General features: G+C 54.1%; 8 protein-coding genes across 8 annotated transcripts; 4 read left to right on the top strand and 4 right to left on the bottom strand.

Annotated features, from left to right (window-relative positions):
- Positions 1 to 159: 159 nt before the first annotated feature.
- On the top strand, positions 160 to 5,019 carry DICSQDRAFT_182876 (coatomer subunit alpha-2). Its single transcript, XM_007369253.1, has 14 exons — positions 160 to 297; positions 353 to 466; positions 517 to 597; positions 647 to 741; positions 800 to 1,750; positions 1,813 to 2,044; positions 2,097 to 2,235; positions 2,294 to 2,534; positions 2,598 to 2,753; positions 2,837 to 3,035; positions 3,099 to 3,622; positions 3,676 to 3,999; positions 4,055 to 4,327; positions 4,386 to 5,019. The coding sequence occupies exons 1-14, from the start codon at positions 249 to 251 to the stop codon at positions 4,626 to 4,628; spliced, it is 3,621 nt and encodes a 1,206-aa protein (XP_007369315.1). The 5' UTR covers positions 160 to 248; the 3' UTR covers positions 4,629 to 5,019.
- A 354-nt stretch (positions 5,020 to 5,373) lies between these two features.
- DICSQDRAFT_163164 (uncharacterized protein) lies at positions 5,374 to 7,956 on the top strand (the record flags this gene model as incomplete). The annotated part of the gene is made up of 12 exons (XM_007369252.1): positions 5,374 to 5,615; positions 5,699 to 5,761; positions 5,822 to 5,885; positions 5,942 to 6,215; positions 6,283 to 6,303; positions 6,413 to 6,505; positions 6,555 to 6,647; positions 6,700 to 6,759; positions 6,818 to 7,065; positions 7,129 to 7,317; positions 7,387 to 7,478; positions 7,539 to 7,956. 12 exons carry the CDS (start codon positions 5,374 to 5,376, stop codon positions 7,954 to 7,956), a joined length of 1,857 nt encoding a protein of 618 aa, XP_007369314.1.
- A 932-nt stretch (positions 7,957 to 8,888) lies between these two features.
- On the top strand, positions 8,889 to 11,677 carry DICSQDRAFT_173431 (uncharacterized protein; the record flags this gene model as incomplete). The annotated part of the gene is made up of 12 exons (XM_007369251.1): positions 8,889 to 9,334; positions 9,398 to 9,460; positions 9,515 to 9,587; positions 9,640 to 9,916; positions 10,153 to 10,197; positions 10,251 to 10,340; positions 10,397 to 10,435; positions 10,492 to 10,512; positions 10,566 to 10,813; positions 10,875 to 11,072; positions 11,140 to 11,231; positions 11,293 to 11,677. 12 exons carry the CDS (start codon positions 8,889 to 8,891, stop codon positions 11,675 to 11,677), a joined length of 1,977 nt encoding a protein of 658 aa, XP_007369313.1.
- Positions 11,678 to 12,611: 934 nt separating this feature from the next.
- DICSQDRAFT_68113 (mesa protein) lies at positions 12,612 to 15,547 on the bottom strand (the record flags this gene model as incomplete). The annotated part of the gene is made up of 9 exons (XM_007369250.1): positions 12,612 to 12,776; positions 12,837 to 12,959; positions 13,017 to 13,175; positions 13,256 to 13,543; positions 13,613 to 13,907; positions 13,958 to 14,256; positions 14,307 to 15,099; positions 15,176 to 15,382; positions 15,438 to 15,547. 9 exons carry the CDS (start codon positions 15,545 to 15,547, stop codon positions 12,612 to 12,614), a joined length of 2,439 nt encoding a protein of 812 aa, XP_007369312.1.
- Positions 15,548 to 16,559: 1,012 nt separating this feature from the next.
- On the bottom strand, positions 16,560 to 17,111 carry DICSQDRAFT_68158 (uncharacterized protein; the record flags this gene model as incomplete). The annotated part of the gene is made up of 3 exons (XM_007369249.1): positions 16,560 to 16,637; positions 16,697 to 16,884; positions 16,946 to 17,111. 3 exons carry the CDS (start codon positions 17,109 to 17,111, stop codon positions 16,560 to 16,562), a joined length of 432 nt encoding a protein of 143 aa, XP_007369311.1.
- Positions 17,112 to 17,323: 212 nt separating this feature from the next.
- On the bottom strand, positions 17,324 to 19,527 carry DICSQDRAFT_157073 (peptidase C14). The gene is made up of 15 exons (XM_007369248.1): positions 19,282 to 19,527; positions 19,134 to 19,222; positions 19,016 to 19,076; positions 18,886 to 18,951; positions 18,754 to 18,827; positions 18,653 to 18,703; positions 18,562 to 18,598; positions 18,438 to 18,503; positions 18,344 to 18,379; positions 18,184 to 18,290; positions 18,058 to 18,126; positions 17,983 to 18,001; positions 17,884 to 17,929; positions 17,720 to 17,819; positions 17,324 to 17,661 (listed from the first exon to the last, which is right to left on the bottom strand). The coding sequence occupies exons 1-15, from the start codon at positions 19,424 to 19,426 to the stop codon at positions 17,611 to 17,613; spliced, it is 1,017 nt and encodes a 338-aa protein (XP_007369310.1). The 5' UTR covers positions 19,427 to 19,527; the 3' UTR covers positions 17,324 to 17,610.
- A 1,678-nt stretch (positions 19,528 to 21,205) lies between these two features.
- DICSQDRAFT_182871 (uncharacterized protein) lies at positions 21,206 to 22,828 on the bottom strand (the record flags this gene model as incomplete). Its single annotated transcript, XM_007369247.1, has 5 exons — positions 22,754 to 22,828; positions 22,632 to 22,700; positions 21,774 to 22,554; positions 21,308 to 21,719; positions 21,206 to 21,248 (listed from the first exon to the last, which is right to left on the bottom strand). The coding sequence occupies exons 3-5, from the start codon at positions 22,543 to 22,545 to the stop codon at positions 21,206 to 21,208; spliced, it is 1,227 nt and encodes a 408-aa protein (XP_007369309.1). The 5' UTR covers positions 22,546 to 22,554; positions 22,632 to 22,700; positions 22,754 to 22,828.
- Positions 22,829 to 25,120: 2,292 nt separating this feature from the next.
- On the top strand, positions 25,121 to 25,437 carry DICSQDRAFT_173427 (uncharacterized protein; the record flags this gene model as incomplete). Its single annotated transcript, XM_007369246.1, has 2 exons — positions 25,121 to 25,268; positions 25,322 to 25,437. The coding sequence occupies 2 exons, from the start codon at positions 25,121 to 25,123 to the stop codon at positions 25,435 to 25,437; spliced, it is 264 nt and encodes an 87-aa protein (XP_007369308.1).
- Between the last annotated feature and the right edge of the window lie 1,296 nt (positions 25,438 to 26,733).

Raw genomic sequence — 26,733 nt, 5'->3', positions numbered from 1 at the left:
GATGGAAGCAGAGAGACTATATGTCCACATAGTTATGTGCATCGAAAGCCTTGATGGGGTATATCAATCGGGGGCTTATACAGTAAGCATACGTGTCAAAGCCAGTCATCGACGTAGTTACTTCAGTAGTAGACGCCCATACAGCATCATCGTGTCGCCACGCCTTCTCTTGGAACCTCCACGTACACTTTTTCTGCCCTTTCTGCTGGTCATCTCTTACATTCTTGACCACAGAAAGCGTTGCCAGGATGTCGGTAATGCTCACGAAGTTTGAGTCCAAGAGCAATCGCGTCAAAGGTATGTCACCATACGGCACAGCTCGCAGGATTCCTCTCGACTGTAAAAGTTTCAGGACTCTCATTCCACCCGACTCAACCGCTACTGGCCGCATCGCTGCACAACGGGAGTGTCCAGTTATGGAACTATCGGATGGGCGTACTTGTTGACAGGTTTGAGGAGCACGAAGGTGCGTGTAGATATGCTCTCCGATCAATTTCAGAGCCAAACGTCCACTAGGTCCCGTCCGAGCTGTTGCGTTCCATCCCAGCCGCGCGCTCCTGGTAACTGGAGGAGACGACTACAAGATCAAAGTCTGGGGTGAGTGGAAAACGCTCGGGGTTCTTGCGTATTCCCTCATTGCTCGCAGACATCCGGCCCACAAACCGCCGCTGCCTCTTCACGCTTCACGGACATCTCGACTACATTCGCACTGTACAGTTTCATCACGAGATGCCATGGATTGTGAGTACCTTGTTCATTCACGATAGCTCGTGTTGTTGAGCAGTGGATCGTTTTCTAGCTCTCCTGCTCCGACGATCAGACCATCCGTATCTGGAACAGCACCTCGCGCAATTGTATTGCAATCCTCACCGGCCACTCGCACTACGTGATGTCTGCGCAGTTCCACCCCAAGGAGGACCTCATTGTGTCCGCTTCACAAGACCAGACAGTGCGCGTCTGGGACATCTCCGGTCTGCGCAAGAGCACCCCAAACACGGCTCCCGGTACCTTTGATACCTTTGACAATTTCTCCACCGTCAAGTACGTGCTCGAGGGCCACGATCGCGGCGTGAACTGGGCCTCCTTCCACCCAACGCTCCCCCTGATCGTCTCTGCGGCAGACGACCGTCAGATCAAGATTTGGCGTATGAGCGAGACGAAAGCTTGGGAGGTCGATTCGTGCAGGGGCCACTTCAACAATGTCTCCACTGCGCTTTTCCACCCGAAGCATGAGCTCATTGTATCGTGCGGTGAGGACAAGACTGTGCGCGTCTGGGACCTGACAAAGCGCTCCGCTGTGCAGACGTTCAGGAGAGAACACGACCGCTTCTGGGTGCTCGCGGCTCACCCGGAGCTCAACTTGTTCGCTGCTGGACACGACAACGGACTTATCGTCTTCAAGCTCGAGCGTGAGCGGCCGGCCTTCGCGATGCACGGCGACACGGTATATTACGTGCGCGATAAGTACGTGCGCTCGTACGACATCAACACCGGCTCGGACATTGGGCTCTTGAGCGTGCGCAAGTTTGGCAGTCCTTACGTCCCTCCGCGCACGCTCAGCTATAACCCAGCTGAGCGCGCGGTGGTGCTCACGATCTCGTCGGACAACGGCCTCTTCGAACTCACCACCCTTCCCAAGGACGCGATTGGTGAGGTGAAGGACTCGTCGACAGATGGCAAGCGTGGGAGTGGTCAGGCCGCGATCTTCGTGGCGAGGAACAGGTTCGCAGTGCTTAACAAGGCCACCCAGGTGTGTTCCGCTTGTCTCTGTCCGTTCCAAACGATGCTTATATTATGTTCATGCGCGGGCAGCTTATCGAGGTTCGCGACCTATCCAACTCGGTCGTTAAGAGCATCAAGCCTCCTGTTCAGACGAACGAAATATTCTATGGCGGCACTGCGAGCCTGATTCTTAGCTCCTCAGCGTCGGTAGTTCTCTATGATATCCAGCAGCAGAAGACTCTCGCCGAGATCACCACGCCGCCAGTGAAGTATGTCGTGTGGAGCGCGGATGGTTCGCTCGTAGCACTACTCAGCAAGCACAGTACGTTCCTCAGGACAGACCTTGGAAGGCACAGATGCTGACTCGTGTGAAGCCATCACGATCGCGAACAAGAACTTCACGCAGCACACGCTCATCCACGAGACGATCCGTATCAAGTCTGGCGCTTGGGATGATACAGGCGTCTTCATCTACTCCACGCTCAACCACATCAAGTATTGCCTGGCGCAAGGGTATGTAGTGCACAATAGCGTAACGCAGCGGATGCTAAGTCATTGCGTCGTGATACAGAGACCACGGGGTGATTTGCACCCTGGACAACCCTGTATATCTTACCCGGGTGAAGGGTAAGACGGTCCACTGCCTCGACCGGTCTGCACGCCCACGTACGATCACGATCGACCCCACGGAGTACCGGTTCAAGCTTGCGCTGCTACGAAACAACCATGAAGAGATGCTATACATTATCCGCACGTCTAACCTGTTGGGACAGAGCATCATCGCGTATCTGCAACAAAAGGGATTCCCCGAGGTATGTTGCCCGGGATTTGCGTCGGTGTTCAAAACGTTAGCGCTCAATTAATCGCGCACGCAGATCGCGTTGCACTTTGTGCAAGACAAAAACACGCGGTTCGACCTGGCGATCGAATGTGGGAATCTGGATGTTGCACTGGAGACAGCGCAGAGCATCGACCGGCCCGAGTGCTGGGAACGTCTTGCTCAGCAGGCTCTGAAGCAAGGCAACCACAAGGTGGGTTGATTCGGCCCCGGAAATGGCCAAGAGTCTGACGGTGGACTCGATCGCTAATGCACATTCATTTGCCTGCGCGCTAGATTGTGGAGAAGGCATACCAGCGGACGAAGAACTTCGATCGGCTGTCGTTCCTATACTTGGCTACCGGGAGTACGGACAAGCTGACGAAGATGCAGAAAATCGCCGATGCGCGTGGGGATCCCATGTCTCGGTTCCACAATGCACTTTATGCTGGTGACGTCGTCGGCCGTATCGCCGTTCTGAGGGACGTCGGAATGTGTCAGTACCATGTCCGAGACGCGCCGATATGCTTGAGATGCTAATGAAGTCCTGGGGTGCTAGATTCTTTGGCGTACCTGACCGCGAAAACGAATGGGTTGGACGACGTTGCGTTGGAGATCCTCGAGGTGGCGGGCCTGAACGAGGCCGATGTCGATGACGTTCCTTCATTCGGGCATTCGACGCTCCGTCCGCCACCCGTGATCACTGAGACGACGAACCTGAACTGGCCTACACTGTCGACTGGAGAGAGCTTCTTTGATAAGGCGCTCGCAAACGGCAACCTGGATGGCGGGGATGTACCATACGTCAATGGCGTTGATACAGGTGCGGCTGCGTCCGCTGCACTCGATGACTGGGCGAAGGACGAGGAGGCAGGCGAAGACATCGCAGCCGAAGAGGGTGCTTGGGACCTCGATGCGGATGCGGAAGAAGCCGAAGAAGAGAAGGAAGAAGAAGCTGCGGAGGAAGAGGTGGACCTGGGTGCTGGTGCGACGCCAGGAGTGGCCGAGACGGAGTTGTGGATACGTAATTCGCCGTTCGCAGCGGACCACGTTGCAGCTGGCTCGTTCGACAGCGCGATGCAGGTGAGTCTGTCCATCACCAGGACCGGTTGATTTGCATCTCACTATATGCGCAGCTGTTGAATCGTCAGTTTGGAATCGTCAACTTTTCGCATCTCAAGCCGGCCTTCCTCTCGGCTTATCGATCTTCACATGTGTACCTCTCCCCTGTGGCGTCTCTCCCTCCCCTGCAGCTGCACTTGAGGCGTGATCCCGAGGAGTCGTCCCCGAGTCGTGTGCTCCCTGTTGCTGTCCGGACTCTGGCGTCGATCCGGACGGAACTCTCGGAGGGATTCCGCGCCGTATCTGGCAACAAGCTGCCAGACGCGCAGGTGGTGTTCCGTTCCGTGCTTCGTTCGCTTCTGCTGGTTCCTATCTCGACGGATAACGACGCCAAGGAGGTGTGTGTAACTTCCACAAACATTCTCAAATTGACTAACAACTGCCTCGCGTCAGTGGCGCGACGTGGTGACTTTGTCACGCGAGTACCTGCTGGGTGTCACTATCGAGATTGAGCGGAGGAGAGTTGCTCAAGAAGACCCTGACAACGTCAAGCGTAGTTTGGAGCTTGCCGCGTACTTCACGCACTGCAGGTTGCAGCCCGCGCACTTGCAGATCGCTTTGCGGAGCGCAATTGGTGTGTTCGCGAAGGCGAACAACCACGCGACTGCCGCCAAGTTTGCAAGACGGTTGTTAGAGCTAAACCCTGACCCAAAGATCGTCGCGCAGGTGAGTTCGACCGGAATACCTAGGAGTAGCTCATGTGGATCTCACTCGGATGCATCAGGCGAGGCAACGTATAGCGGCCGGTGACCGCAACCCTCGGAATGCGGTGGACATCGACTACGACGAATTCACCGAATTTGAGGTTTGCGCGGCCAGCTTCACGCCGATCTACAAAGGTTCTCCCGCTGTCCGTTGCCCCTACACGGACGCTGCCTACCTTCCACAATACAAGGGCAAGCTTGACCCTCTTACGGAGCTGACGGAAATCGGGGCGTCGTCTGCTGGTCTGCCTGCGCCTCGGTGATAGCTGTGTTCACTTCTAGACTGTTTTCGCACTTGGGCTGCATAGGCGACTTGAAAAATCCCGCTCGGACGTTGTTGCACTACTGGCCCCTGTATCTCCGATGAAAATAGCAATAACTCTTCACGCTAAGGCCTGAGACCGAAGGCAGCAGTGCACAGAATGTATCCGACGGCGAAGGGAGACTTTCCGGGCTCCGCCTGAGTGGATGATCGTCCTGGATCAGGCCATCGATTACATTCATCACCCGATACGACAATTCGTTGCTCGATCGACGCAGGTCGCTGTCCAGTTCAGGTTCACCTAGGGTACGACGCTTCACACTAAGCTCAACCAGCGTCGAAAGCTACTGCGAATGAATGTGATCGATTCCGCGCGAAGAACATGACAGGCTGATGTCTTTAGGCCACGGGTCGAAGGACTCTAACACGCGCCCTGCTCCCCGACTATTAACGAGCCGACTGCGAAGTGGATGTGAGTGTCTGCTTTGTTCATGTTGCCTGCTGTTCCTTGATATGAGCTCGTTCCTACATGCGCATCGCATGCACGTTTCTGGCGTCTCAATCCACGACCATACCACACACTACTGTCACGTCCATGCTCCCCGCAGCTGCTCTCCATTCTGCTTATAAACTCTACAACACCAAGAACGAGCTGCACCATCAGACCGCCTCTCCAGTCACAGAATACCTTACCGCAGAGCGGACTCGGCATCACACGTTCGCTCTCCCCTCTTCTGGGTCCTAGCATGTCCGATCGCCCTTCAATTTTGCCCCTCCATTCGGACTCCCATGGATCTTTCGTAGCTATCCCCCTTTCTGACACAGCAGATGACGTGGAGACGGGTCAATTTGGAGGTCGCGCCGTTCTCGACGGTCCCATGACGGCAGAACCGGAGAGGATGGCCGCAGAGAGCGACTGTAGTTCCACAGTGTCAAAGGCTGGAATCTGGCTGGCACCTGCTCCTGTAACATTCATTTCCCAGTCAAGGTATGCGCGCAGAGAGAAAGTGTGAGTATATCTGTCAATACTTTATATGCTTAGGCTGCGCCCACTCACCATAATTGCTGAAGTGACTACAACAAGATCAAGCCTCACGACAACATTGGTGCGGACAATCGTATTGTGCCTCATAGGTACGGTACCGAAGCCTTCCTATTCTTTTCCAGTTAACATTACCAGCGGTATGCGCATAGAACGCTCGATTCCAAGTGGAAGCCATTCGTTCACCCGGAAGGCTCTGTCTACTTCCGGCAGGAGGTACGTTACGGTGATATAGTGGAAGGTTGATCCTCCTTTAACCGTTCCGCCCATAGAACTGCTTCACAAATGTGTGGCTTTATGATGAGCCGAACCTGAAGGCCATAGATGATACGATGGAGATGGTCATAGATATCCTTCGACGACGCCGCATAGCTTTGAGCGACGTCGAAGTGTGCTTGGATCTCGACATCGATGATGATGGTGTCAAACTTGGATGCTACTACGTTTGCAACAAGAAGACCGAGGAAGTCTTTTGGCTGCATCCCATTGGGAATACATTCTTCTACGACGGTGAAGACGTCAGAATCTTGAGTAGGGAGCATCTTGGTGAGTTCAGTCCTTCGGAACATAAGTCAAATGATCAACTTGAATATCCATGCTTTCACGTGCCAAGGTCTCGCGGCTGGAATAGGCTATTGGTAATGACCTCTTTGATGCAGGTACGGGGTCCTATATCTGTGCCTATCTGCTTGTGCTCCGTTACTCATTTTTCTCACAGGCTCTATGCGGTATTCATCGAATATATAGGGATCATATATATATGTTTCCTCATGGCCGCCATTTGACGCCCGAGGACCTCCAGCTATTGAGAGCTGATCTCGCCTATCATATGTTCGGTGCGTTTGTCGAGTCCGCGCTAGACAACCGTTGCTCAACGTTTTGCAGACAAGCAGACGTCCAAAAGCTCCACAGCACCTTACAGTGTTGAAGATCTCGATAACCTCCTCAAAGTCCTCAAGCAAGTCGAGATCTCCAGTGGTACGATTACTGCATCTGCAATCGCCTCTCGTCGCTCAGAGGACTGTTGCAGAGGCGAAGGAGACCTTGCCCCAATATGTGGTTATAGTCGCCCGTTTGAGAACAACATTATGTGCGCTGTTAAGCGATCTATGCTGATATCTTCAGAAACTCCTGACCGTTCTGTGTAGGTCGCGAGCGCTTCATGCGCTTCCATGGAGAGCGCTACGCCCAGCTCGATTCCGACAGAAGTGTTTATGAAGACGAACACAGACAACGCTCTGTCTTATTCAATGTATTGACATGGTTGTTCTTCTACACGCCCCCGATCTACTTCGAACGTCTCAGCAGGGTGTGGGTCGACAACAAGGTCAACTACGATAATTGGAGGGGCTTTATAGGCGAACTTCAAGACGACTGGATGGCTTCTATCACTCCCGTGCGTCCATGCTCTGTCATCCCATCGCTTACATAACTTCTGATTTGGAGACACGTTTTTCAGTCCACTGTCATCCTTTCGGCGAACGTCGGGTTCCTCGCGATTCAAAGTGTGGATCATGAGGACGATTATAGGAGCGTGGCACAGATTGTCAGTTACATGTCGACATTGCTCGCTCTTGGGAACATTGTTGCCTGCACTGTCCTGGCACGGCAACATCGACCAAACCTGCATCTTCATTCCGATGATGCGGTGAGTCCTCTCAGGGACACGGGCTCTCCCGAGGCCCTATACTGACCATTCTCGTCCTGTGCTGACCAGATAAAGTACCTCGTCCCGAGAGCGTCAAACAGGTGGGGTATGGAGAAGCTCGCCATCATCTTCAGCATCCCAACGGCATTCATCCTCTGGGCGTCAGTAGCAGGAGCTCTCTCGTGTACATGTCAGCATGCTGACTTCATATTCTCACTCAGGCTACTATTTTTCTTCATCGCGATAGCCTGGGTCTGCTTCCACAACACGACCATCATCACCCGAGTCGTTATCGCCGTCACAACTGCTGTTTCCACAATCCTCGTTGCTGGGATCATTCACAACGGCGACTGGCAGCCAGAGCAAGACAATACCTCGCTCTCGGCAACCATGACGCGCATGAAGAAGCTCATAAAGACGGCTCGCAGGTTTACCAGGGGAAGCTGGTCGAGAAGATGGTCGGGACAGACTCTAATTTCAAGTTGGATCAAAAGCAGGGTGTCGCTCTCGCCGAAGCAATCTCTCCGCTCTTCTCATACGGATGGTTCTCGGACGACGCCAGAGATGTCCGAGGCACAGAAATCTGCCGCCAACCCGACTCTGTCTCAGACAGACGTTTCTGGTGTCTCTTCGCATTAAGGCTCAGGCTCTTCCAGCGCCTTGGCCCTCCCGGCGCCCGCTGGGCCGGTGTCTGGTCCGTGCTTCCCGTCCTTTACACGTCGATTCGTGACGCACAGGTTGCTTCCATCGCGCGCTTGTATATCATATTTGTATCTTGATATGTGGTCAGAGTATTGAGACTCGTACATAATAATAGTATCTCTATGTATGTCAGGGGCTCAGGGAGGGAGTGGTCTGGACCTCTTGAGTCATGGTTCTGCACTTGGTATTAGTGACCGTACGTAATCGGTCGGAGCGCTGAGAAGTTGCACAGGTTGGCGCTTCCGGCACCTCCGCACCTTGACTTTTGCGGCGACACAAGGCCAGAAGTCGCAGCGTTTCGTGGTTCTCTTTTCGCCATGTCTGTGCCCCCGGCTGCACTTGCTCTCTTCCATCGATTAAGACTGCTTGCAACGTGGCCTTCAACTTAACCTTGTTTCGGCAGACACGCCTGGGCATTCTCCCGAGAATACCCTCCATCGCAGCCTCTCCAAAGGAGACACGCAATAATGCGCGGGCATGAGGTTCACGCGAGTGCGGGCCCCTTGTAGTTGGTCAGTCAGGGTGCACTATGGTACGTGAAAAACTAAATCTGTTATGCAAACGAAGTCAGTGCCGAACTCTAGGCCTGCTTATCGATAGCAATCTCACGGCACCAGACGATCCTCCGTGTTCTAAGTACCCTATACCTCCGGTTCCAGGACAGCTTGCACTGCATGGGAGCTATGCTACAGCCTTTTCTCCTAGTGGTGGCCAAGGCTATGCGTGTAAGGTTCATGGACGCTCATCACTTGCCACTCGCGTGAGGACTGTGAACATAGTACAAGTATATTACGGATAGACGTGCGCTTAGTCCGACGACTATCCGGGGCCCAATGTCCATTACCGCCACCACCTCTCAAGCCCCCACAATGGAGACGGAACACTTTCCAGCTATCCAGGTCATTGCGTTCGAGGAGCATGGATCAACCTTAAGCCCACCCGCCTGTGCAACTGGGTTCAAGGAACGCCCGGGCCTGTCTCACTCTATGAGGCAGCGTCCCCCGTCTCCGTCGCCTCAGGCGTCATCAATGCTGCTCAACGACACCCTTACGCCGGAATATCCAGGGGCCCCAGAGCGTCCACTGTCGGCCGTGTCGTGTGCTTCCTCTATCACTCTCTCCGGCGTCCAGGCGAATGCGCTGCCTAGTACTCCGGAAAATCCGACGTATTTTTCAGGCCCGTTGACCGCCGAACCCGAATCCATCATTGCCGGCATATCCGAGGGCGACCCGGAAGAGTCGAAGAAACCTGTTTTCCTCGCTCCGACGCCGGCCACGTTCTGCCATGACTTGCGGTATGAACGTCGCGAAAGACTGTACGTTGGATTCTTCAGTCATAGGGTCATCCTCGGAACGCTTACTCGCTTGGCATATGTCAGTGATCTCAACAAATTGAAGACATTCTTCGAGAACATCCCTGCCAAGAATGCGATACCTGCGAGGTGTGTTTCAATGAATTTGACCCCCTTGCGCATGACAGCCTAACATGTCGCCAGGCCGGAGAGCTTGGGTGAGATGGGGTGGAAGCAGTACACCCATCCTGAAGGCAATCCATATTTCCGCCATAAGGTATGGTCATCATTGTGCAAGTTGATGTGGGCCGTACTCAACTCGTGCGAAGAACTTCTATACCAATACGTGGCTACATGACGAGCTTATGCTCAAAAGGATTGAGATCGCAGTTGAACTCATCCTGACAGAGCTACGGAACCATCCCGATATATCGCAAGAAGGTATTGAGGTTGGGTTGGAACTGTCCCAGGATGAGGTAGGGGATATCCTCGGATGCTACTATCTCGTCGATATCAAGACGGAGAGCACCTTTTGGCTCCATGAAATTCCCGCCTGCCTCTTGTCCGGCACCGATTCGGTGAAGATCCTTGGAAGAGAGCACTTGAGTATGTTTATCCTCAATATCGCTCGTGCAGTGTTAGAGCATTGTCTCGCTTGTTGCAGGTTATGCGACCGCGATAGGCTATTGGTAATAGATCCATGATCGTTTAGGTAAGGTCTGCTTTGACGCTCTTAGATGTGAATCAAGCTCACCTACTTTCTCTAGTGTAGTGGTATCGACTAACGCGGGGTACTAGGACTCACGTGTACATGTTCCCTCATGACCGCAAACTCTCTGCAGATAGGGTGGAGGATCTGAAGAGCGACCTCAACTATTTCTTGCTAGGTGAACCGCGATGACTCGACGGGGTTCATCTCCTTCTAATCTCTTCATGTCAGATAAGCAGACTTCTAAGTCATCCACCGCGCCATACAACGTAAAAGATGCACGGAGTCTTGTCCAGATTATCAAAGAGATCAGAACAGAACGTATGTGTAGATCCCCATCCCATTATCCCATGTCACCCAAATCACTCCGTTTCTAGCCAACGGACCCACGCGGCCCCAGCAAGTAGTCATTGTTTGTGAGTTGCGGATGTCTGTGTTGGTATGCTCTGGACTTACGGAACGGCCCACGCAGGTCGCTTGATGGCAACAATTTGTACGTTGGACCGCATCGCAGAATGTCGGAATCACGCTCATGACTACACTTAGTCCGGGAACGATTCATCCGATACCATGGCGAGCCATACGCACAGCTTGATTCCGATAGGAGCGTGTACCAGGAGACACACCAGGGTCGACACCTCTGGTTCAGGATGTTCTCGTGGATATCCTTCTGGACACCGCAAATTTACCATGATCGTTTGAGCAAAACCTGGGTAGACTCAAAAGTTAATTACGATCAATGGGGAACCTTCATCGGAGAGCTCCAAAAGGACTGGGAAGCATCTATCACTCCGGTATGTTTATGTGTCTCGTCGTTTCTACCCCACATGGTGTCTGACTGCAAGCTGCGTACAGTCAACTGTAATCCTTACCGCAAATGTGTCGTTCTTGGCTATCCAAAGCGTCGACGACAATGGCGTTGTTATCGCTAACCGAAGCATGGGTCAGATCGTCAGCTATATTTCGACCATGCTGACTATCGGGAACATCGTTGCCTGTACCATCCTCACCCGGCAACATCGGCAGGCCACGCACCAGTACGCCGAAGCAGCAGTACGTATTGATCGTCAAGATTGCACTTTGTGGAATATACTGACGTATCACTATCACGCCCACTCAGGCTGGGTACCTGAGCTCTCGCGCGGAATCCAAAGTGGGCCTAGAAGTGCTCGCTATCCTTTTCAGCATCCCGACAGTGTTCTTCGCTTGGGGGTGAGTCATGTCGTCTATCTTGGTAGGAGCTATTTGAAGATTCAAGATGGGTAATGCACAGACTGTTGACATTCCTCATCGCCATCATCTGGGTGTGCCTCTGGGGCACAAGCGTAGCGACCCGGATCTCAGTCTGCGTCGTCATCGGCATCGGCGCCTTCCTCATCGCTTGGATCGTGCGGAACGGCGATTGGCAGGCGCAGCAGAGCGTCTCCACGCTCTCGGCGAAGATGAAGCGGATGCACAAGCTTGTCAAAAAAGTACCTAGGCGAATGGCGACGGGCCTCCGCACATTATCCAGTCGCGCCATGATAATGACAAGGTGGTCTCTCGCCAAGCCGCTCTCCGCTCGAAGGTCGCGGTGGTCAGGTCCTGTTTCTGATCCGTCCAATACGCCTGGAGACGTTGGCCTTTACGCAATTCCTTCGGGCGATGAGGCTGTTTGACCTCTCCTCCTTCGCCATCTACCCAAAGCGACTATGCCTCTGTGGGACTCAGGCAAACATAGACCATATACCAAGTCACCGCTCCTCCGCATATCTCTTATATGTATCATCTAAACACTGCGATCTTGTATCAACCCATAGCACACAATCTGTAGACTAGCAAGCAAGCATTTCCATATAGATGAAGCGAATCCAGCGTCTTCGCTTCGACCATTGGCTGGATGATGGTATGACAAGGCGCAACAAGTTCGCATCTGAGCAATTCGAACATTCGCAGGCTACCTCCGCTGTAACTCGGCTGCACAGTATGAGGTATACTCAGTATATTCTGACTACGCTCGAACACATTGAGTCCAAACGCCCCTCGACTGTGAGTCTCCTCATTTTATACGGTTCGGGGTCAGACCGCTGAGGTCCACCTGCCAGCTAGTTCATGAATGGCCTTCAGTTGACGCAACGCATGACGCGCTGGTCTGTGCTCTCGGAGATAACGCTCCTGTTGGAAACAAACCAAGCATCGTAGGGCTGGCCTAGGTTGCAGAAACAGGCGGCCGACTTTTGTCGCTGATACCCTTCCTTGGGACACGTATTTTATCCACGTAGAGAAGATTGAAAGCCTTGTGTGGGAGCCACAGCGCTTGAAGGAGGCGAAAAGAGCGATATTGCGAAGCAGACCGAAGCGGTCATGACGGAGGATTAGAGTGACCTGTCCTACAAAGCCCTGATGGTGTTGTCGGAGACTTCAACACTTCGTGACAAATGTTCGAGCAACAGAATAATAACACGTGAATCAATCAGCCCTAAGGGTATGATTCCATCAGCAGGTGTTTATGTACACAACAGCCGATCCATCATACCTACGTCACACCGTCCACCACTACACCCTCAGCACAGGAAAGGCTATACAATGAAGACATGCTCCACTCTAGCCGCCTCATAGACTAGACTCGCTACGATTTGAAGGCGTGCGGGACATGTACGCAGAATGGGGTATCGTGAGAGAATTGGTATCCTTCATGCGCATTTCGCGCGCATGCGCTTGCCGGACGTAGGCGTATCGTTGGAAGTGGTTCAGCGCCTGCAGGAACTGCACCCCAATCTGTGGCAAACGATCGTCAGCACGGGTCGGAAATTGTAGCGAAAGGGAGGCGCGACTCACGGGATGGGCACGGAGCTCGTTAAAGAGGTCGACTGCAAGCTCGCGAACGGCCTCCTGTTGATGGAAGAGGCCGAAGCTGAGTGGCTGCAGGCCGTGGAGGTGGGGAGGAAGCCAGGCCAGGAGCTGGGCGTATAGTGCGTCAGCTACCGGTCCCACGAACGAGGTAGTAACACGATATACCTCTGTGACCTGCTCGTACGTGCGCAGGTTCTCCGCAATCGAACGGAAGATCAGCTCAGCCTCAGCGTCCGATATGACCTTCGCATACCGCAGACGCGCCAGCTGGTGCAACAAGTCAAAGCCCTGGATCGGCTTCGTCGCCAGTTCATGTTGCCAGTCCTGATCGTGGATGCCAACCATCAGTTCCGCCACAGAGGGCACACACAAGGGTGCAGCACCGGTGACCAAATGCGACTTACCGCCTGCAAGAGCCTATAGCACTCCGTCCTCCGCCACCCCTCAATCCGGCCCGCGTTCATAGCGAGCTCCTTTGCGCCCGCAACCTCATCCGAGAAGTACACGCCGCTACCCAATCGCGGCTTCTCCCCTGGGCGTTCTATGTACGGGTGTGACGGATACCCGATGGTCGTTGAGCCCGTTATCTCCTCCTCGTACAGCGATGCGACGCGCACGAAGCGCATCGCGTACTCTGTGAACTTCGCGCGGATGTGCGCTTCGGAGTAGTGGGACGCGATCGCGCTCAAGATCTGGCATCCGGATGCAAGTCAGATTCCCCCGTAAATTGCGCGTCGTAACCAGTCGAAGGAGATACGTACGTCCTCGACGAAGACGTTGTCCGCGCTGTCCGGGCGCGCCGTCAGCTCGGGCTTCTGCTGCGCCCCCTCCTTCGTCTGCACGCGGACGACGTCTTCCTCGGTCCCGACGGAGCTCTCCGCCTTGATGGTCCCAGTGCGGAAGATGAGCTGATTCGAGCTCGGTGTCCACGTCGCGGGATGATTCACATATATGTCCTTGTGCACCACCATGCGGTTCGTGCTGATATCGCATAGCAGATCCCAGGAGCCGACGTCCTCGAAGATTGGGTTCGTCACCCCGGCGATGTATCCAGGACTATGGAAAGTCAGGAAAGTGAGAGAAGATAGCCACGAGAGAGGACATACACGCTTTCCCACTGCTCGCGGTTGATGAGAGTAGCGTACGGGAATGCGCGCTTGATGAAGCCCCTGAGAACGACGCCGCAGCCGGAACCGAGAGCACAAGCTGCGAGGACGTGGTTGGAGACGTTCTCCGCGAGCTTCTGATGCCCGAGGAAGATGATGCGTTTCCCCGTGATGAGTGCGTTGAAAAGAACGATCACTGGAGGTGTCAGCATGCCGTTCGTATGTAGGTGGGGGTGGAGTGGGCCCGTCATAGTCGTGATAGTAGGGGAGAAGGTAGTACAGAGCAGGGTCAAGGATCCCTGCTCACATGTTAGCCTTGGGAGGGAAAGGTCAAGGGCAACAGACATACCTCGCCAACCTCCTCCGGAAAGGTCGACAAAGGAACCTTCACCGGCAGCAGGTGCTCGTTGTAGTTGATCGCGGTATGATAGAAATGCGAGTCCTTCAACGCGACACTCGCGGCACCCGTGAGCGATTGCGCCCCCTCCGGCCGCACATACGCACCGTGCGACGAAGACGACGACGCGTCCGTCGACCTCCTCCCCCTCCCCGCCGCACTCGATATGCTGCTGCTGCTCGCGCTCGCCGCCGCGGCCGTCGCGGTCGCCACGAAGCCCATCTGGTCCAGCCCGCTCTCGTCCCCGACCCACACTGCGCTCCCGTCGAGCGAGAACGACGCCTCGGACGGCGACGTCGGGCTCCGCATCTGGTTCGCCGACTTGTAGCTCGCACTCGTGCCGTTGTTGCCCGCGCGTCCGCGCAGGCCCTCGTCAAAGCTGACACGCGAGTCGCCCGAGTTGGTCGTCCTGTGCGTGGGGCGTCCGGTCGAGGGAAACGTCGACGTCTGGGGCTGCTGCTGCTGATGCGTGGCGGTCCCCGGGTCTCCGCCAAAGGGTGAGCCGTCCTCGTACCGGCCAATGTGGAGGTCCTGCCGCTCGGAGTGGCGCATGATGAGCTTCTCGAATCGCGTGAGGATCGGCATCTTGCTGAAGTCCATCGCGTTGACGGCGTCGAAGAGGCGGGCGAGGCAGTCTTGGGAAGGGTTCATGAAGTAGTCGTCAAGCGCAAGGAGCAAGACCGGCTTGAAGATTTGGACAAAGGGATACCGTGTGCAAATGGCCATCGCTTTCACAACGGCACCTCTAGCACGACCAACGTTCAGGGCGAGGATTGGGAGGATGAGGGCGAGAATTGGGAGAATGAGGGCGAGGGACTTACCTCCGCGCCGTCTTATCCAGCTTTGTCCGCACCAGATTGATCACGTACAGCATCTTGGAGCCCTCCTCATCCGCAGCCCCATCATCATCGTTGTCCAAGGCAAGTACGGGTTGGATAGTGTTGAACGGCGTCTGGTTCAGAAAGAAGACGGTCCAATCCGCGGGCTGCCTCTCCGCTCCATCGGGAAGCATAAGATTCGCCAGAAGCCTGGTGTGCCAGTCCGCATCAACGGGATTTGCGACTTAAGAGCCAGAAGGCATACCCCTCATCTGTTCCGAGAGGTTGAGGGAATTGATACGTCAGCTGTGCGCCGCGGTCGATGTCAAAGTCGGCCACTAGCACGAAGGAACAGTGTTGGGTATCGTGGGCCATCTCTCGGCCGGCCTGGAAACGTACGCCAGCAGAGTACGGAGAATGGACAGAGACCTAATGGCGGATGAGGACGCGAAGGGGGCGATGCGCACTAGTGCCGATGTGCGCGCTTAAATTACCATATTGGTCCGTCCAAGTTGGCCATTACATAAGTAATATTCATGACACGACAGGTAGGGCGGGTCAGAATGTCGGTTTCACAGCGTGGCCGGCCACGACTGCGGTCATAGTCGTAGTCGTGGCGGGATATGATGGCGGCTAGCGGGCTACCCGAGGCTACAGCGAAATCTGAGAGTACAGGCGCCGGCTACAGCGCACCCGGCCCGTAGGAGAGTGTAACCAGATCATCCCTCCCAACATGTAGAATGACGCCCAATATGTCGTGAATTTTCACAGAATCATTTATGTGATTCCTTGTATCACTCATAGATATTCATAGAGCAAAGGGACTCAGAAGTTGACCGTATGCTAAGGGCCGGGAGGAGTCGGCTTTCCCAGACCGGGAGACGCCGGCTACGGCCGAGGCAAATCAGATTCTCGACGGGAGCACTGAGAATCGGTAGACAGACTATAGCTGGCTGCGGCTACATAGCCGTGGCCGGCCATGCTGTGAAACTGACATTCTGGAGAATGTGGCCAGAGTCTCCCGGATCAATGCAGCGCTGAATATCCGCATTTCGAGAAGTTTCCGCTTGGATGCAATAACGAGTGCTTCTGTCATATCATTCACAAGCTCGGGTACACGATGTCAATACATGATCTCATCAAGGGCTCGACGTCCCGGCGATCCAGCTGAGTATGGCAGTGTGGATAGGCGGCTTCGACACCGCCCTCCACTAGCAGTCAATAGGGGTTACATTTAGCTCGTAGGCTGCACCAGTATGTACGAGGAGATCTCGAGCAGAAATGACATCGGGTGAGCCATGATATTGCTGCAGGAGACGAGTGCTAGAGCCGCGAACAACAACCCAGCCAGCAAGAGATCGTAAGCCATAGCAGTCACAGCGAGAGCTCAAGAAGCGAGTCCAGTAAGAGCCGCCAGAGCAAGCTTGATCCGGGTGATGAATTCGTACAAACGCTGTCGTGTCTTCTCTGCACCGAGCAAAGTCAGCTGCAGATAAGGTATGTGAAGGCGCGCCTACCGATAACGGAGGGGGACGCGGAGGGGATGGAGAAGTATATGGGCGCGGAGGACGTGCCTTGTTCTGATTCTATATTCCTAAGGCCTTTAATTTCTTTCTCCAGCACATCTGCCATCTGGTCACTCTCGTGCATGGGGCGCGCCGAAGACCAGGCGTGGAACTCGATGATGAGCTCGAGTAACATGGAGTTCAGCTCTGGGAGGACGATGAGCACGCTACAGTGGCTGAACAGCCCAGATGGATAGCATATACACACTCTCCAGGAACTCCGCGTCCCGCTTCGTTTCATTGTCAAAAGGCGTCACCAGTTCCGCCTGGTCGTCATAAGGCGGGAATGTCTCGGAGAGAATATCCGTGATAGGCCTTTTACCGGTTGAGTGAGTTCCACTTTTTGAAGTATCTGATACCGACGTCGTCGCCATTGCAGCCGGTCTTGATGTGGAGAGGATGAGAGGGAAGAGTTGAGAGAGAAAGGTAGAAGAGCTATCAACTTGCTGACATTGAAACTCCGAACGGCGAAAACACCACGCACATCGAACACAACGTCACCTGACCGCATAGCATGCGCACCTGCAAGTTTCACTCACTGCGCTGCAAGCGTCTCTCGAAGCGTCTTGCTAGTGACTGTATGTAGGCGGTGCAGAACAAACTCGATCGAAATAACGAGCATACTCATGTTACATTATATACAGCGCCTAGGCTTGGCAATGATACAGTAATGTATAACAGATTACTACAACTGGAATGAATGGTCGACTGTTGTAGGTTTTCGTGAGCAGCTGAGTATCCTACAGTACGAAGAAATAAAGGGAAAAATCGCTGGCACAACCCAGCGCAACGGTTCCAAGGGCGGTGATAAGCTAATGCGAGCGTAAAGCCCACATGAACGACAAATCGGAGCGGGAAAGAACGCCTCGAGATTCACAAGGTGAACTGCGTTTGCAAGATGGTCTTCGGACAAAGGCTGCCGAGCTATGTAGCCGCGTAAGATGACTCGAACGTGACATCAGAAGGAACGAAGGAGGCTGACCTGAGGGCGGGGAGGAACACAGGCGCTCCACAAAGTGTCTCCTCGAGAGGACACTACATGCCTTCGGTTCACGTCCTCAATGACCTTTATGAGGCTTGTTCTACATATATAATTTTGTACGTTCAGTTATCATTTCATTCAAGTGGGTAGTAGGTGCAACTGACCGCAGGGACTGCAGCAGCTCCCCGTGAGTGGGGGCGGGGTTTAACTCTGTTTCAGACAACATGAGCGACCCCTAACAGGCCCTCGGCGGAGACACGTACCAAGGGCATGCGTGAAGGCCTGTTGAGTTTCGATCAGCGACTGAACTGGACGATGCACGATTCAAACAGACGCACCTTCACGAAAATCCCGCCACTCTTCCTCCCAAACGTAAGCTGGTCGTCCAGGCAAGCCGACCACGACGTCTGTTTTCACAAACTCAGACCCATGCTCCCACGCCAGAATCGTCTTGGAGCACGCACCACTGCCTTCTCGAAATAACTGATGCTCGCAGCCCGCGCGCCGGGCCACAAGTACGGGGCGCTATCGGCACCGTTGGCATGCCCATCATGCAGCGTCTCCAATTGAGCTGTATCAAGCTATCAGTAGCCTGCTCCGTTCAGCACTGCAATGGGCACCTACCGAACGAGCCAGGAGCACGCGCTCCGGTAGACCGAGCTGGATGAAGTACAGGGTGAGCCGGTGAGCGGCGGCGAGTGCACGACTCGGTACTCACGACTGATGCTGCCGAACAGAGGCGAGCCTGGCGTCGTGGCGATTGGGGACTCGACGCTCGGGAGATCTTTCAGCCGCATCGCATTAGCCACATTGTTTGGAACGGCACAGTGACTCGAGCGTACCTGATGCTGTCCCGGAGTGGCAGCAGTCGAAGATCAGCTGTAGTGCGCGATCAGCAAGGGTTGGAGCGGCACAAGGGGGGACCGCACGCACTGTGCATCGAACACCTGCGTCGAGCTGGTTGACGAATATGTCCCGTATTTCCTACCACATAAGAGGTAAGTAACTGCAAACGCTTGAGACGATGTACTCACGTCATCCCGGATGAAGTTTACAAAGTAGTTGTCCAGGCTGGTTGGGTCGACAGTACAGTCCACCGGCAGCAAGACTTTCAGTGCGGATGTTAGCGACGATGTCCAGCATGACTACTATTACACACTACGAACTTTCATCCATGCCGTCGATTTCTTCCGACTCGACCAGGGCCTTGACCTGGCCACCGTGCCCGGAGACTATGTGAGAATGATTGATCGGCGTCAGGCATTCACAGAAGAACCTAAGCGTAGCGGGACTTACATGCGAACACGATGTGGTCCCCAGCCTGCTTGTCGGCAATGAGGTCCTTCATCGCCCGGAGCTATGTTCGACTCATGGTTATCGCCGACGTTCTCCGCAAAAGTTCAAGCTCGCTCACAATGTTCTCCTTCGTCGGCCAGGACTCGTGCGGTACTTCTTCGGAGTCGACCAGCGTCGTAATATCCTTCTCCTCATACCCATACTTGCCTACACATAATCCCGTCAGTATATCGCTAGGCTGACATTCCGAGATAAGCTTCGCGTACTCGTGAGCAACCTCCGCAAAGCAAGCGTGTCCTTGTGTGCGCCGGGCTGCGGCGGAAAGTCGTTATCCTTCAGGTTATCGTTAGTTGCGTAGCTGACGCCGACGAGCAGCGCCTCCTTGACGATCCGCCTACTGGTGACCGGCATCGCGGTGATCGAGCGAAGAAACTAATAAGGGGAATACAGTACAACAGTCAAAGGAGGCGTCCACTCGTTGACGCCGCGGCGTATATCGATGGGGACGGGAGTACCGGAACGTACTCCGTCTCCCGTCTCCTACAGCTTATATATCTCAAGGCGCGAAACTTTGCGCCCGATTGGAGTTGATGGTGGACCGCACCAAACTTAAAACACCGTGGCATTGCGGGCCCAACTCTCCGGGAACAAGCCTAGGCCTCGTACGGCAGTTCGCGCAGAGACTTCGAGCCTGCTCAGGTCCCCTCCCGGCTCGCAAACCGGTGCCAGAGCCCCCAATGGGCAGTGCGGCTGCCTGAAGATGCCTCACAGACCCTTGCGATGCGCCCTTAGCTTCGCACGATGAGGTGCGTTCCTGTGCGGGCCATCTATGAAATTTCCCAGAATGGTTTAGTGCGGACGAGGATAGCACGGGCGCTCCACTCCCACCGGCGCACCCTCGTCCACCTTCTCCGTTTTCCCTGCAAGAACTCGCATGTTCGACTCAAAGGCTGCTGAGAACAGGGACAGCGTTCAGGTGACGCGGCTAATCATAGCCTTGGTCACCAGGAGTCCGGCATTAACGAACTTTGTCTGTCAGCGTTCGTGTCGCCGCAACGTGGACAGTTCGGAGCTGCCAGATGTGGTCGATCTGCGCGTGGTTTCCCAGGAGGTCTAGCTGATTAGCATCGCGTGTTGGCGTATCGGTGACCATGCAAGAAGGGAAGACGAGCCTTGCAATTGACTAGTCGACTATCTGGGCGTGCAAAGCGAAGCCCCGATGACCTATCCCAGGGCCTTTGATGTCCGGGCAACGGCAAAGGCTCTCGAGCAAATTGGCCTCTTGTTCCAAATGTCAGAAAGTGTCGAAGCTAGCGATAAGCATGAACTCAGGACGAAGTTGAGCGGCCGATCCAACACCGTGATGAACTCACCTCAGGAAGAAACCCCGACGTGCCACTGGCCCGGCACATCTAACTCGGTAGAGCGCGAGTACTTCTCGAATTACACCGCGACAGTGGGGAGCCCGATCTCTCCGTATGCTGATGTTTGGGCCGATGAACTACGGAAGATGACTCGCAGCGGAGCTTCTCGACCACGTAAAACGAGCACCTTCATGACTGCGCAGCAAATCGCACCTCGCACGCTGCTTAGGTGAAGAACAGATGTGGTTTTGACGTCGACAACTCTCTCCTGATTAACCCCGCACTTCCCCAGCGGCCCGGCGATGATCAATGAAGGAAGACTTCTGGAGCTTCCTTACCGGGATGTCCGGGGCCGGATAGCTTCACGCAGCGACACTGCAGCTAGAACGCCGTATCTTCGAGATGCTGGCCAGATGAAACCCGGGTAACGCTTGCGGTCAGGTACATTGTGGAATGTTGCGAACATCATCGACCGCAGCAGAGTGCGATCTGACACAGCTATGGCAGACGACCATCGAGAACGAGACAACATCGGCGTTCCCCGCAATCGCGGGACTAGTACTGTCATCTCCAGGCGACAAGGGGTGGCAGAAACGTCGTGCACACGTCGAACTTTGCAATACAGCCCGTGATGGTGAAGTTTAAGTTAGACGCAGACCGGCGGAGAAAGCACAGATAAGCAGTGAACTTCACAATACCAGATCTAGGATACATTTCGTATGCTGAGGTCTCGCCACCAAGACGCAGCCCACCATCGCCTCCTGGAGTCAGGAACGTTGGGAGCACAGTCGGTCGCAGACGAGTCCTGGGGGAGCCGCCAGCTGTTCTAGCAGCACTCGCGAAGGTAGCCGTAGATGTCGAAATCACGACTGGCGAAGAAACGCATGAGTACGGATCAGCAACGCTCGTCGCGGCGCGCCACGCTTACCATTCTAGCGCAAAGTCCCTAACATCGACTTCGAGGACCCCCCGGTTGTAATGAGTTGGGAAACATACGGCGGCAGCAGAGATTGCGGTTTTCATATCGCACGGGAGCTCCGGGAAGATGAGGCTTAGCTTCTTGAGGCGGGGGAACCGGGCGAGGGCGCTCTCGAGACCCCATAGGGCGGAAGTGTTGGCCGCAGGTACGATCCCGTCTTCGACCTCCGGATATGTGAGATACATGATGAGCTGCTCGAGATCCATGGGTAGATGGGGCAGCCAAGACTCCTTGAACGACGCAAATACAGCCCTTTGGAGGCTCAAGTCGGCAGGGCGACAGAAGAGAGAGATCTCGAGGTGATAACGGAAGACTTTCAGACTGGGGAGCTGGGGCAAGACGAGATAGTCGTCTTGTCCAGCTATCGAACTTGGCATCAACATCGTGACGAAACCAGGGTAGGACTTGAACTTACAGGGACAGAGATTGAGGTCAATGATGTTCTGGCCCACTTCTCGTAGGAAGTCCACGACAGGAATGGGTGTGGACAGGATAGTAAGAGAGGGATAGCGGAATGACTTGAGCATGTAGCGTGGTACAACCTGTTGCAGCACCTGAAATGTCAATCGCGGGTCTGTCGTCCAGGGGCTCACGCATAGGGAGCGAACGTCCAAGGCGTAGTCGCCCGCCTTAATTTCGGTCTCCGTACTGTCTGAAAAGAGGGGGTCGAAGTCAAAGTGGTCGATATGGAACCAGGACAGCAGCTCGAAGGTGTGGCCAATCTCTGAGAGGCACTTCTGGTACTCCATATGCTCGAGATTGAACCGGTGGAGCCTGGAGACGTCGCTGGGGTCCGATGGCGCGATCTTTATTTGTCGCATGCGCAGGATTGTGAGATTGGGTAACGCCCGTAATATACGAAACAGGAGGTCCAACGGAAGGGACGGCATCAAAGAGATGACAGGCGGGATGTGGAAAAGGCGTGCCTCAAGGTTCAGAGTACGAACGTAGCCGGCTGTCGTCTCGTGAAGCTCGACGAAAGTTGCGAGATCTTCGAACGTCTCGTCGCAATCTCGAGGGACGTGAATGTCCGAGAAAAGGTGTTGACGGCTGATGTCGAACCAGCGGCGACATACGAGGCTACATGCTGCGAGTGTTTCCCGGTCCTCACACCCGAGTTGCTCGAGGACCTTGTGGAAAAGCTCGGCGGGGAGATCGCCTATGGTGATGGTTATCTTGGTGTCCATCGTGTGGGCCTGCTAAACCGACACTTTGTGAGATGCAGAGATCCTCGGCGGCGATGTTCATGCCGATGGGAACGAAACCAACTTACCTATTCCGTCTCCAATAAGGCCGGATTTGCTTCGGCAGAACGTTTAGCTCGGCCCTTCGACTAGATGACCTACAGATGACCATCAGGACTCGGAGCATCCGATCGGTGACAAGGTAACTCACAGCAGCCAAGGCCACGTATGCAGATGGTCAAGAGCAACCTGCGCTTGTAAGCTGCGTTGCTGGGCTTGCCGAACGCCGTTTGCTCGCCGAGTGCAAGGAGATTGCCGATAAAGCCACGTGCGGGAATTGTCCAACCGGCAGGAAAGTCGGGCAAAGACAACCAATTCATCATGTTCTGAAGAGGGAATCTCGGGTACCTCTAGTGCGGCTTCTGTACTTCTGGCCTTGGGTCTCGCCGTGTGTTCGTGAATACCTGCGAGGCATTTGCCGACTCCTATTCTTTCGGGAGTCGAAGCTGCAGCGTGGGGGCTGTACACCGTACGTAAGCAACTTCGCATCGCTCCCATTGTAGTCTGAAAGTTGGAGTAGGCTTTGCTCGAACGTAGTAACCATTTCTCTGCCTTGCACGCATCGAAGGAACCGTACCCGTTCTGGGACGGCAACCTCACAGGCTGTTAGGCGCCGCCGTCATCCGCAATATGATGGAGCTGTCAGATATCCTACATTGTGAGTCTATTCCCAAGGAATGGATACTGTCTATTGTGAACTTCGTGGGCTGCGTCCGACGGTGGGATGCACACGCACAGCGTCACGCGTCAATGCATACTTGTGCTAAGAAGCACCAGAATCGATGGCGGACAGGTTTGCACTACCGTCTTCAACGCGCAACGCGCAATGCGCGGTGCGCCGCGACTTCCCTCGTCATGCCTGGCCAGAAGGGACCGGCGACTGGGATGACGCGTTCACCACGTCTGGCCTTTGCGAGCCAGATGGGACTCATGTGGACGCGACAGGTCTTTGCGATGCGCCCAAAGAAGTGTCGAGCCCATCCTATCCCATCTTAGCGCTTGGCATATCATATGGGTATATCAGCTCGGTACCACGCCACTACACACGTCCTCGTATACGGCACTCTAACGAGTAGAAAATCTCGTTGTCGAGGGACTACTGGGAACACACTAAATGGGTGCTGAGAAGGAGACTTCTACAAGACAAGACCCGTTTGCGCAGCGCTAACGGTTCCAAATATCGAAGGCGGATAATGTGGAACCCATGGTAGAGGTCTCAGATTGGTCGCTGGGCTTCGTTGCACTCGACCCCATCACCGATCATGCTATTCCAGCTGTTCTGCAGGTCACATGCATCCCAATGAGGACCCCATCGGTGACTCCCAGTGAGCTTGGTATCTCGTATAGCGTCTTGATTGACTGATACTATCTATGCGTAGTCGAAACACTTGCTGGGACGACTACTGCTCGCGACGGCGGCGGAGGTCCAGGCACAGAAGATCCCTGCCAGCTACACGTCGAAATCCATAGTCTCTAGCCCGTGCATGGAAACGGGAAGACACGTCTTCTTCATCTCTGTCTGAAAAAATGGAAGATCAAGAATCCATTCTGAGAATCAGCGCTCAGTGACTCTCACATAGATCGCGTGGCTATCCTACACATCCCATGCGAGGTGCTTCGTTTGGGTTGGCTTCGCCACTTGCTAGGATTCTGTTGTAGTGATCATACATGACGCTGCATGGCAATCATTGCATCCGTCTGTGGTATCTTAAGTAAGTCTTCGCTTCCTCTTCGTGGGCGCAGCTTGTTCAAGAACCTGTACTAGTCAAGGATTCCCATCCAGACTGGCGTCGGAGATGCTCACATCGCTCTCACGGGTGGCTGAGGGAAGGCACAGAAGGACTTCGACGTCTGTCCTGGTTGGTACTTGATCAGGTCGCAGACTGGATCTTCGAAGCACACCAGAAGCGCGATGCAGTGGGTTCCTGGACGCGTCGAATTTCATCGATGAGAGGTGGCGGTATTGATGCTCCGCGGACGCGTCGAGGAGGTAGCTGCATCCGTAAATGTCGCGTTCTGGGGCATTTTTGAGATCATCCGCGCCTCTCAGCTCTCCTGTCTTGGTGTGGCACTTGTAGGACCCACAATTCGGACAATCTGGCGCATTAGGTTCATCCAGTGTGTTGACAGCGGCAGAGGAGCAGATGGTCGAGGAGCAGCGACCATTTGCCAGTGCCTGCCATGACACGACCGCATTATGTGACCCTCATGTCTCTCTGCACAGGAATTGGACCCTGCACAGATAATACGAAGATATTGACTGCCAGAGGGTGGATTGGGCCATTAGTTTCTCAGTGCGACATCTGTATGCTGGCATGGAGGGCTGCAGTGCCACGCTTGCGTCTGAAGCTCAACTAGCTCGGAATGACAGCGCTTTGGGGCCTTTATATATCAGGTACTTCATGGTTGGGGAGGGAAAGTAGGCCTGGTCGCCCGTCTTTTCTGCGTCTTTGAGCGTACACCATCTCTCCCCCAGCGCACGTCTAACGTCCTTCTGATCGTTCACCGATCCTCCAGCATGCCGATCGCAACCAAGCAGGAGGGCGAGAAGAAGGCGCTCCTAGTGGGCATCTGTTACAAAAGCAACCGTAATTTGGTGAGCAACGGCTTGCGAGTGCAAATCATTGCACGCAAGGACGTGAAGAACTTGAAAGAGCCCTCAATGGGTATGTTCCTTCTCTAAGAGCTGTTGCGCCGACGGAACTGACGAACATCACAGGCACCTATCGCTATGAAGAGCAAGACATCGTAATCATGATCAATCTAACCTCCCATATTGATGATGGACAAGATCAGGGCCATGAACACTTGGGTCGAAGGCAGGCAGCCTGGTGACCGGATTGTCTTTGCGTGTGAGTTCGCGCAGATGATGGTCATGTTTGACATCTGACGTTCGTCCGTCTGATCTACCTTCCAAGTTGCCGGACATGGCGGGCAGGTGGATGTTGGTGTCGATAGGTACGAGATTGATGGGAAGGACGAAAGTATGCGGTAGTCCACTGCTAAATGTGGGTCTAGGCTAAACACCCTCCTTCAGTATTGATACCAATTGACTGCGAAATAATGCGGTATGAGGGCGGAGCTCCCATGTACTCGAGCTTCATTCTAGATGATGTATGTACATGGTCATGTGCTATCAACTCGCAGCACTGGAATTCGTCGGTCATAGGAAACTGTCGGAACACGGTCAGGTGACGTGTCAGATAAGATTAGATTACCTTACCTTCCTGTTATAGTAGACAAGCACTGCCACCTGCCAGCGCTGTAGACAGTGCTGGCTTCGCTCCTTCCTTTCCTCAGTCAGTGATCTTCCCACTAGACTGAGGTATGTTCATCCTCTATTCCCATACTATACTGTACTCATATGGTTCTTAGAGTCCTCTGTACAGGTATAGTTCTAATACAGTCAGTGATCTTCCCACTTGTTGAACTTGGACTTATCCGGTCCGGACTACACGAGGCTATGCGTCTCCTAGCGCTTAGCTGTAGTCACTTGTGTAGTATGTTACCATATTTGGGACTCTCTGCTCGTGTACTATAGCTATGTTTCCGGACTCTTCTGGTACTGTCTAGGACAATCCGTACTACTCCAGAACGGTCTAGACAGGTCTATGCCTTACTCATATCTTACTCATCCTATGATGCGATACATCGCAATTCTTTCGTCATTGTATTATTCATCGCACTATGGTACATGTGACTAACCACTCTTCGATTAGTCATGGACACTTCTCTGTAGTATATAAGGACTTCAGATTGCGTCCTCCCTCTTCAGTCTTTCCTTACTGACTGAAGAGTGAGTACTTCGTTACATCTATCTCTAACTTGTAGTTACTTACTTAACCTTTGTAGTCTTGCTTCGACTCTAGGTACAGTTCGTTGCTGCAATATAGTCTTTCCTTACTGACTGAAGATCTTGCTTCGACTCTAGTTGGATCTAATCTTTGTCTTCACAGCCCCGAGTTTATCACCACTAGACTGAGAGTCCTCTGTACAGGATCTCTTAGAAACTCCGACAGATACTTGTCGACAAGCTCCCACTGGGCGTTCACTGCACTGTATGTTATCTCAGTGGCCTTTCTTCATCTCAATGTACTCCCTGAACATTGTCTCGCATATATGGTTCTCGAC

This window comes from Dichomitus squalens (genome assembly GCF_000275845.1).
Source record: "Dichomitus squalens LYAD-421 SS1 unplaced genomic scaffold DICSQscaffold_46, whole genome shotgun sequence".
In the NCBI taxonomy this organism is placed as follows: Eukaryota; Fungi; Basidiomycota; class Agaricomycetes; order Polyporales; family Polyporaceae; genus Dichomitus; species Dichomitus squalens.
Note: the sequence above shows the minus strand (reverse complement) of the source record. Positions and strands in the feature narration are given on the sequence as shown.

Bases quoted from the DNA above. Each gene is read 5' to 3' on its own strand.
- DICSQDRAFT_182876 (XM_007369253.1), top strand. From the start codon at position 249: ATGTCGGTAATGCTCACGAAGTTTGAGTCCAAGAGCAATCGCGTCAAA. The intron at 598-646 runs GTGAGTGGAAAA...CATTGCTCGCAG, and splicing joins CTACAAGATCAAAGTCTGGG to ACATCCGGCCCACAAACCGC. The intron at 2,236-2,293 runs GTATGTAGTGCA...GTCGTGATACAG, and splicing joins AAGTATTGCCTGGCGCAAGG to AGACCACGGGGTGATTTGCA.
- DICSQDRAFT_157073 (XM_007369248.1), bottom strand. From the start codon at position 19,426: ATGCCGGTCACCAGTAGGCGGATCGTCAAGGAGGCGCTGCTCGTCGGC. The intron at 18,704-18,753 runs GTGAGTACATCG...CTTATGTGGTAG, and splicing joins TAAACTTCATCCGGGATGAC to GAAATACGGGACATATTCGT. The intron at 17,662-17,719 runs GTCAGCCTCCTT...GCGGCTACATAG, and splicing joins GTGTTCCTCCCCGCCCTCAG to CTCGGCAGCCTTTGTCCGAA.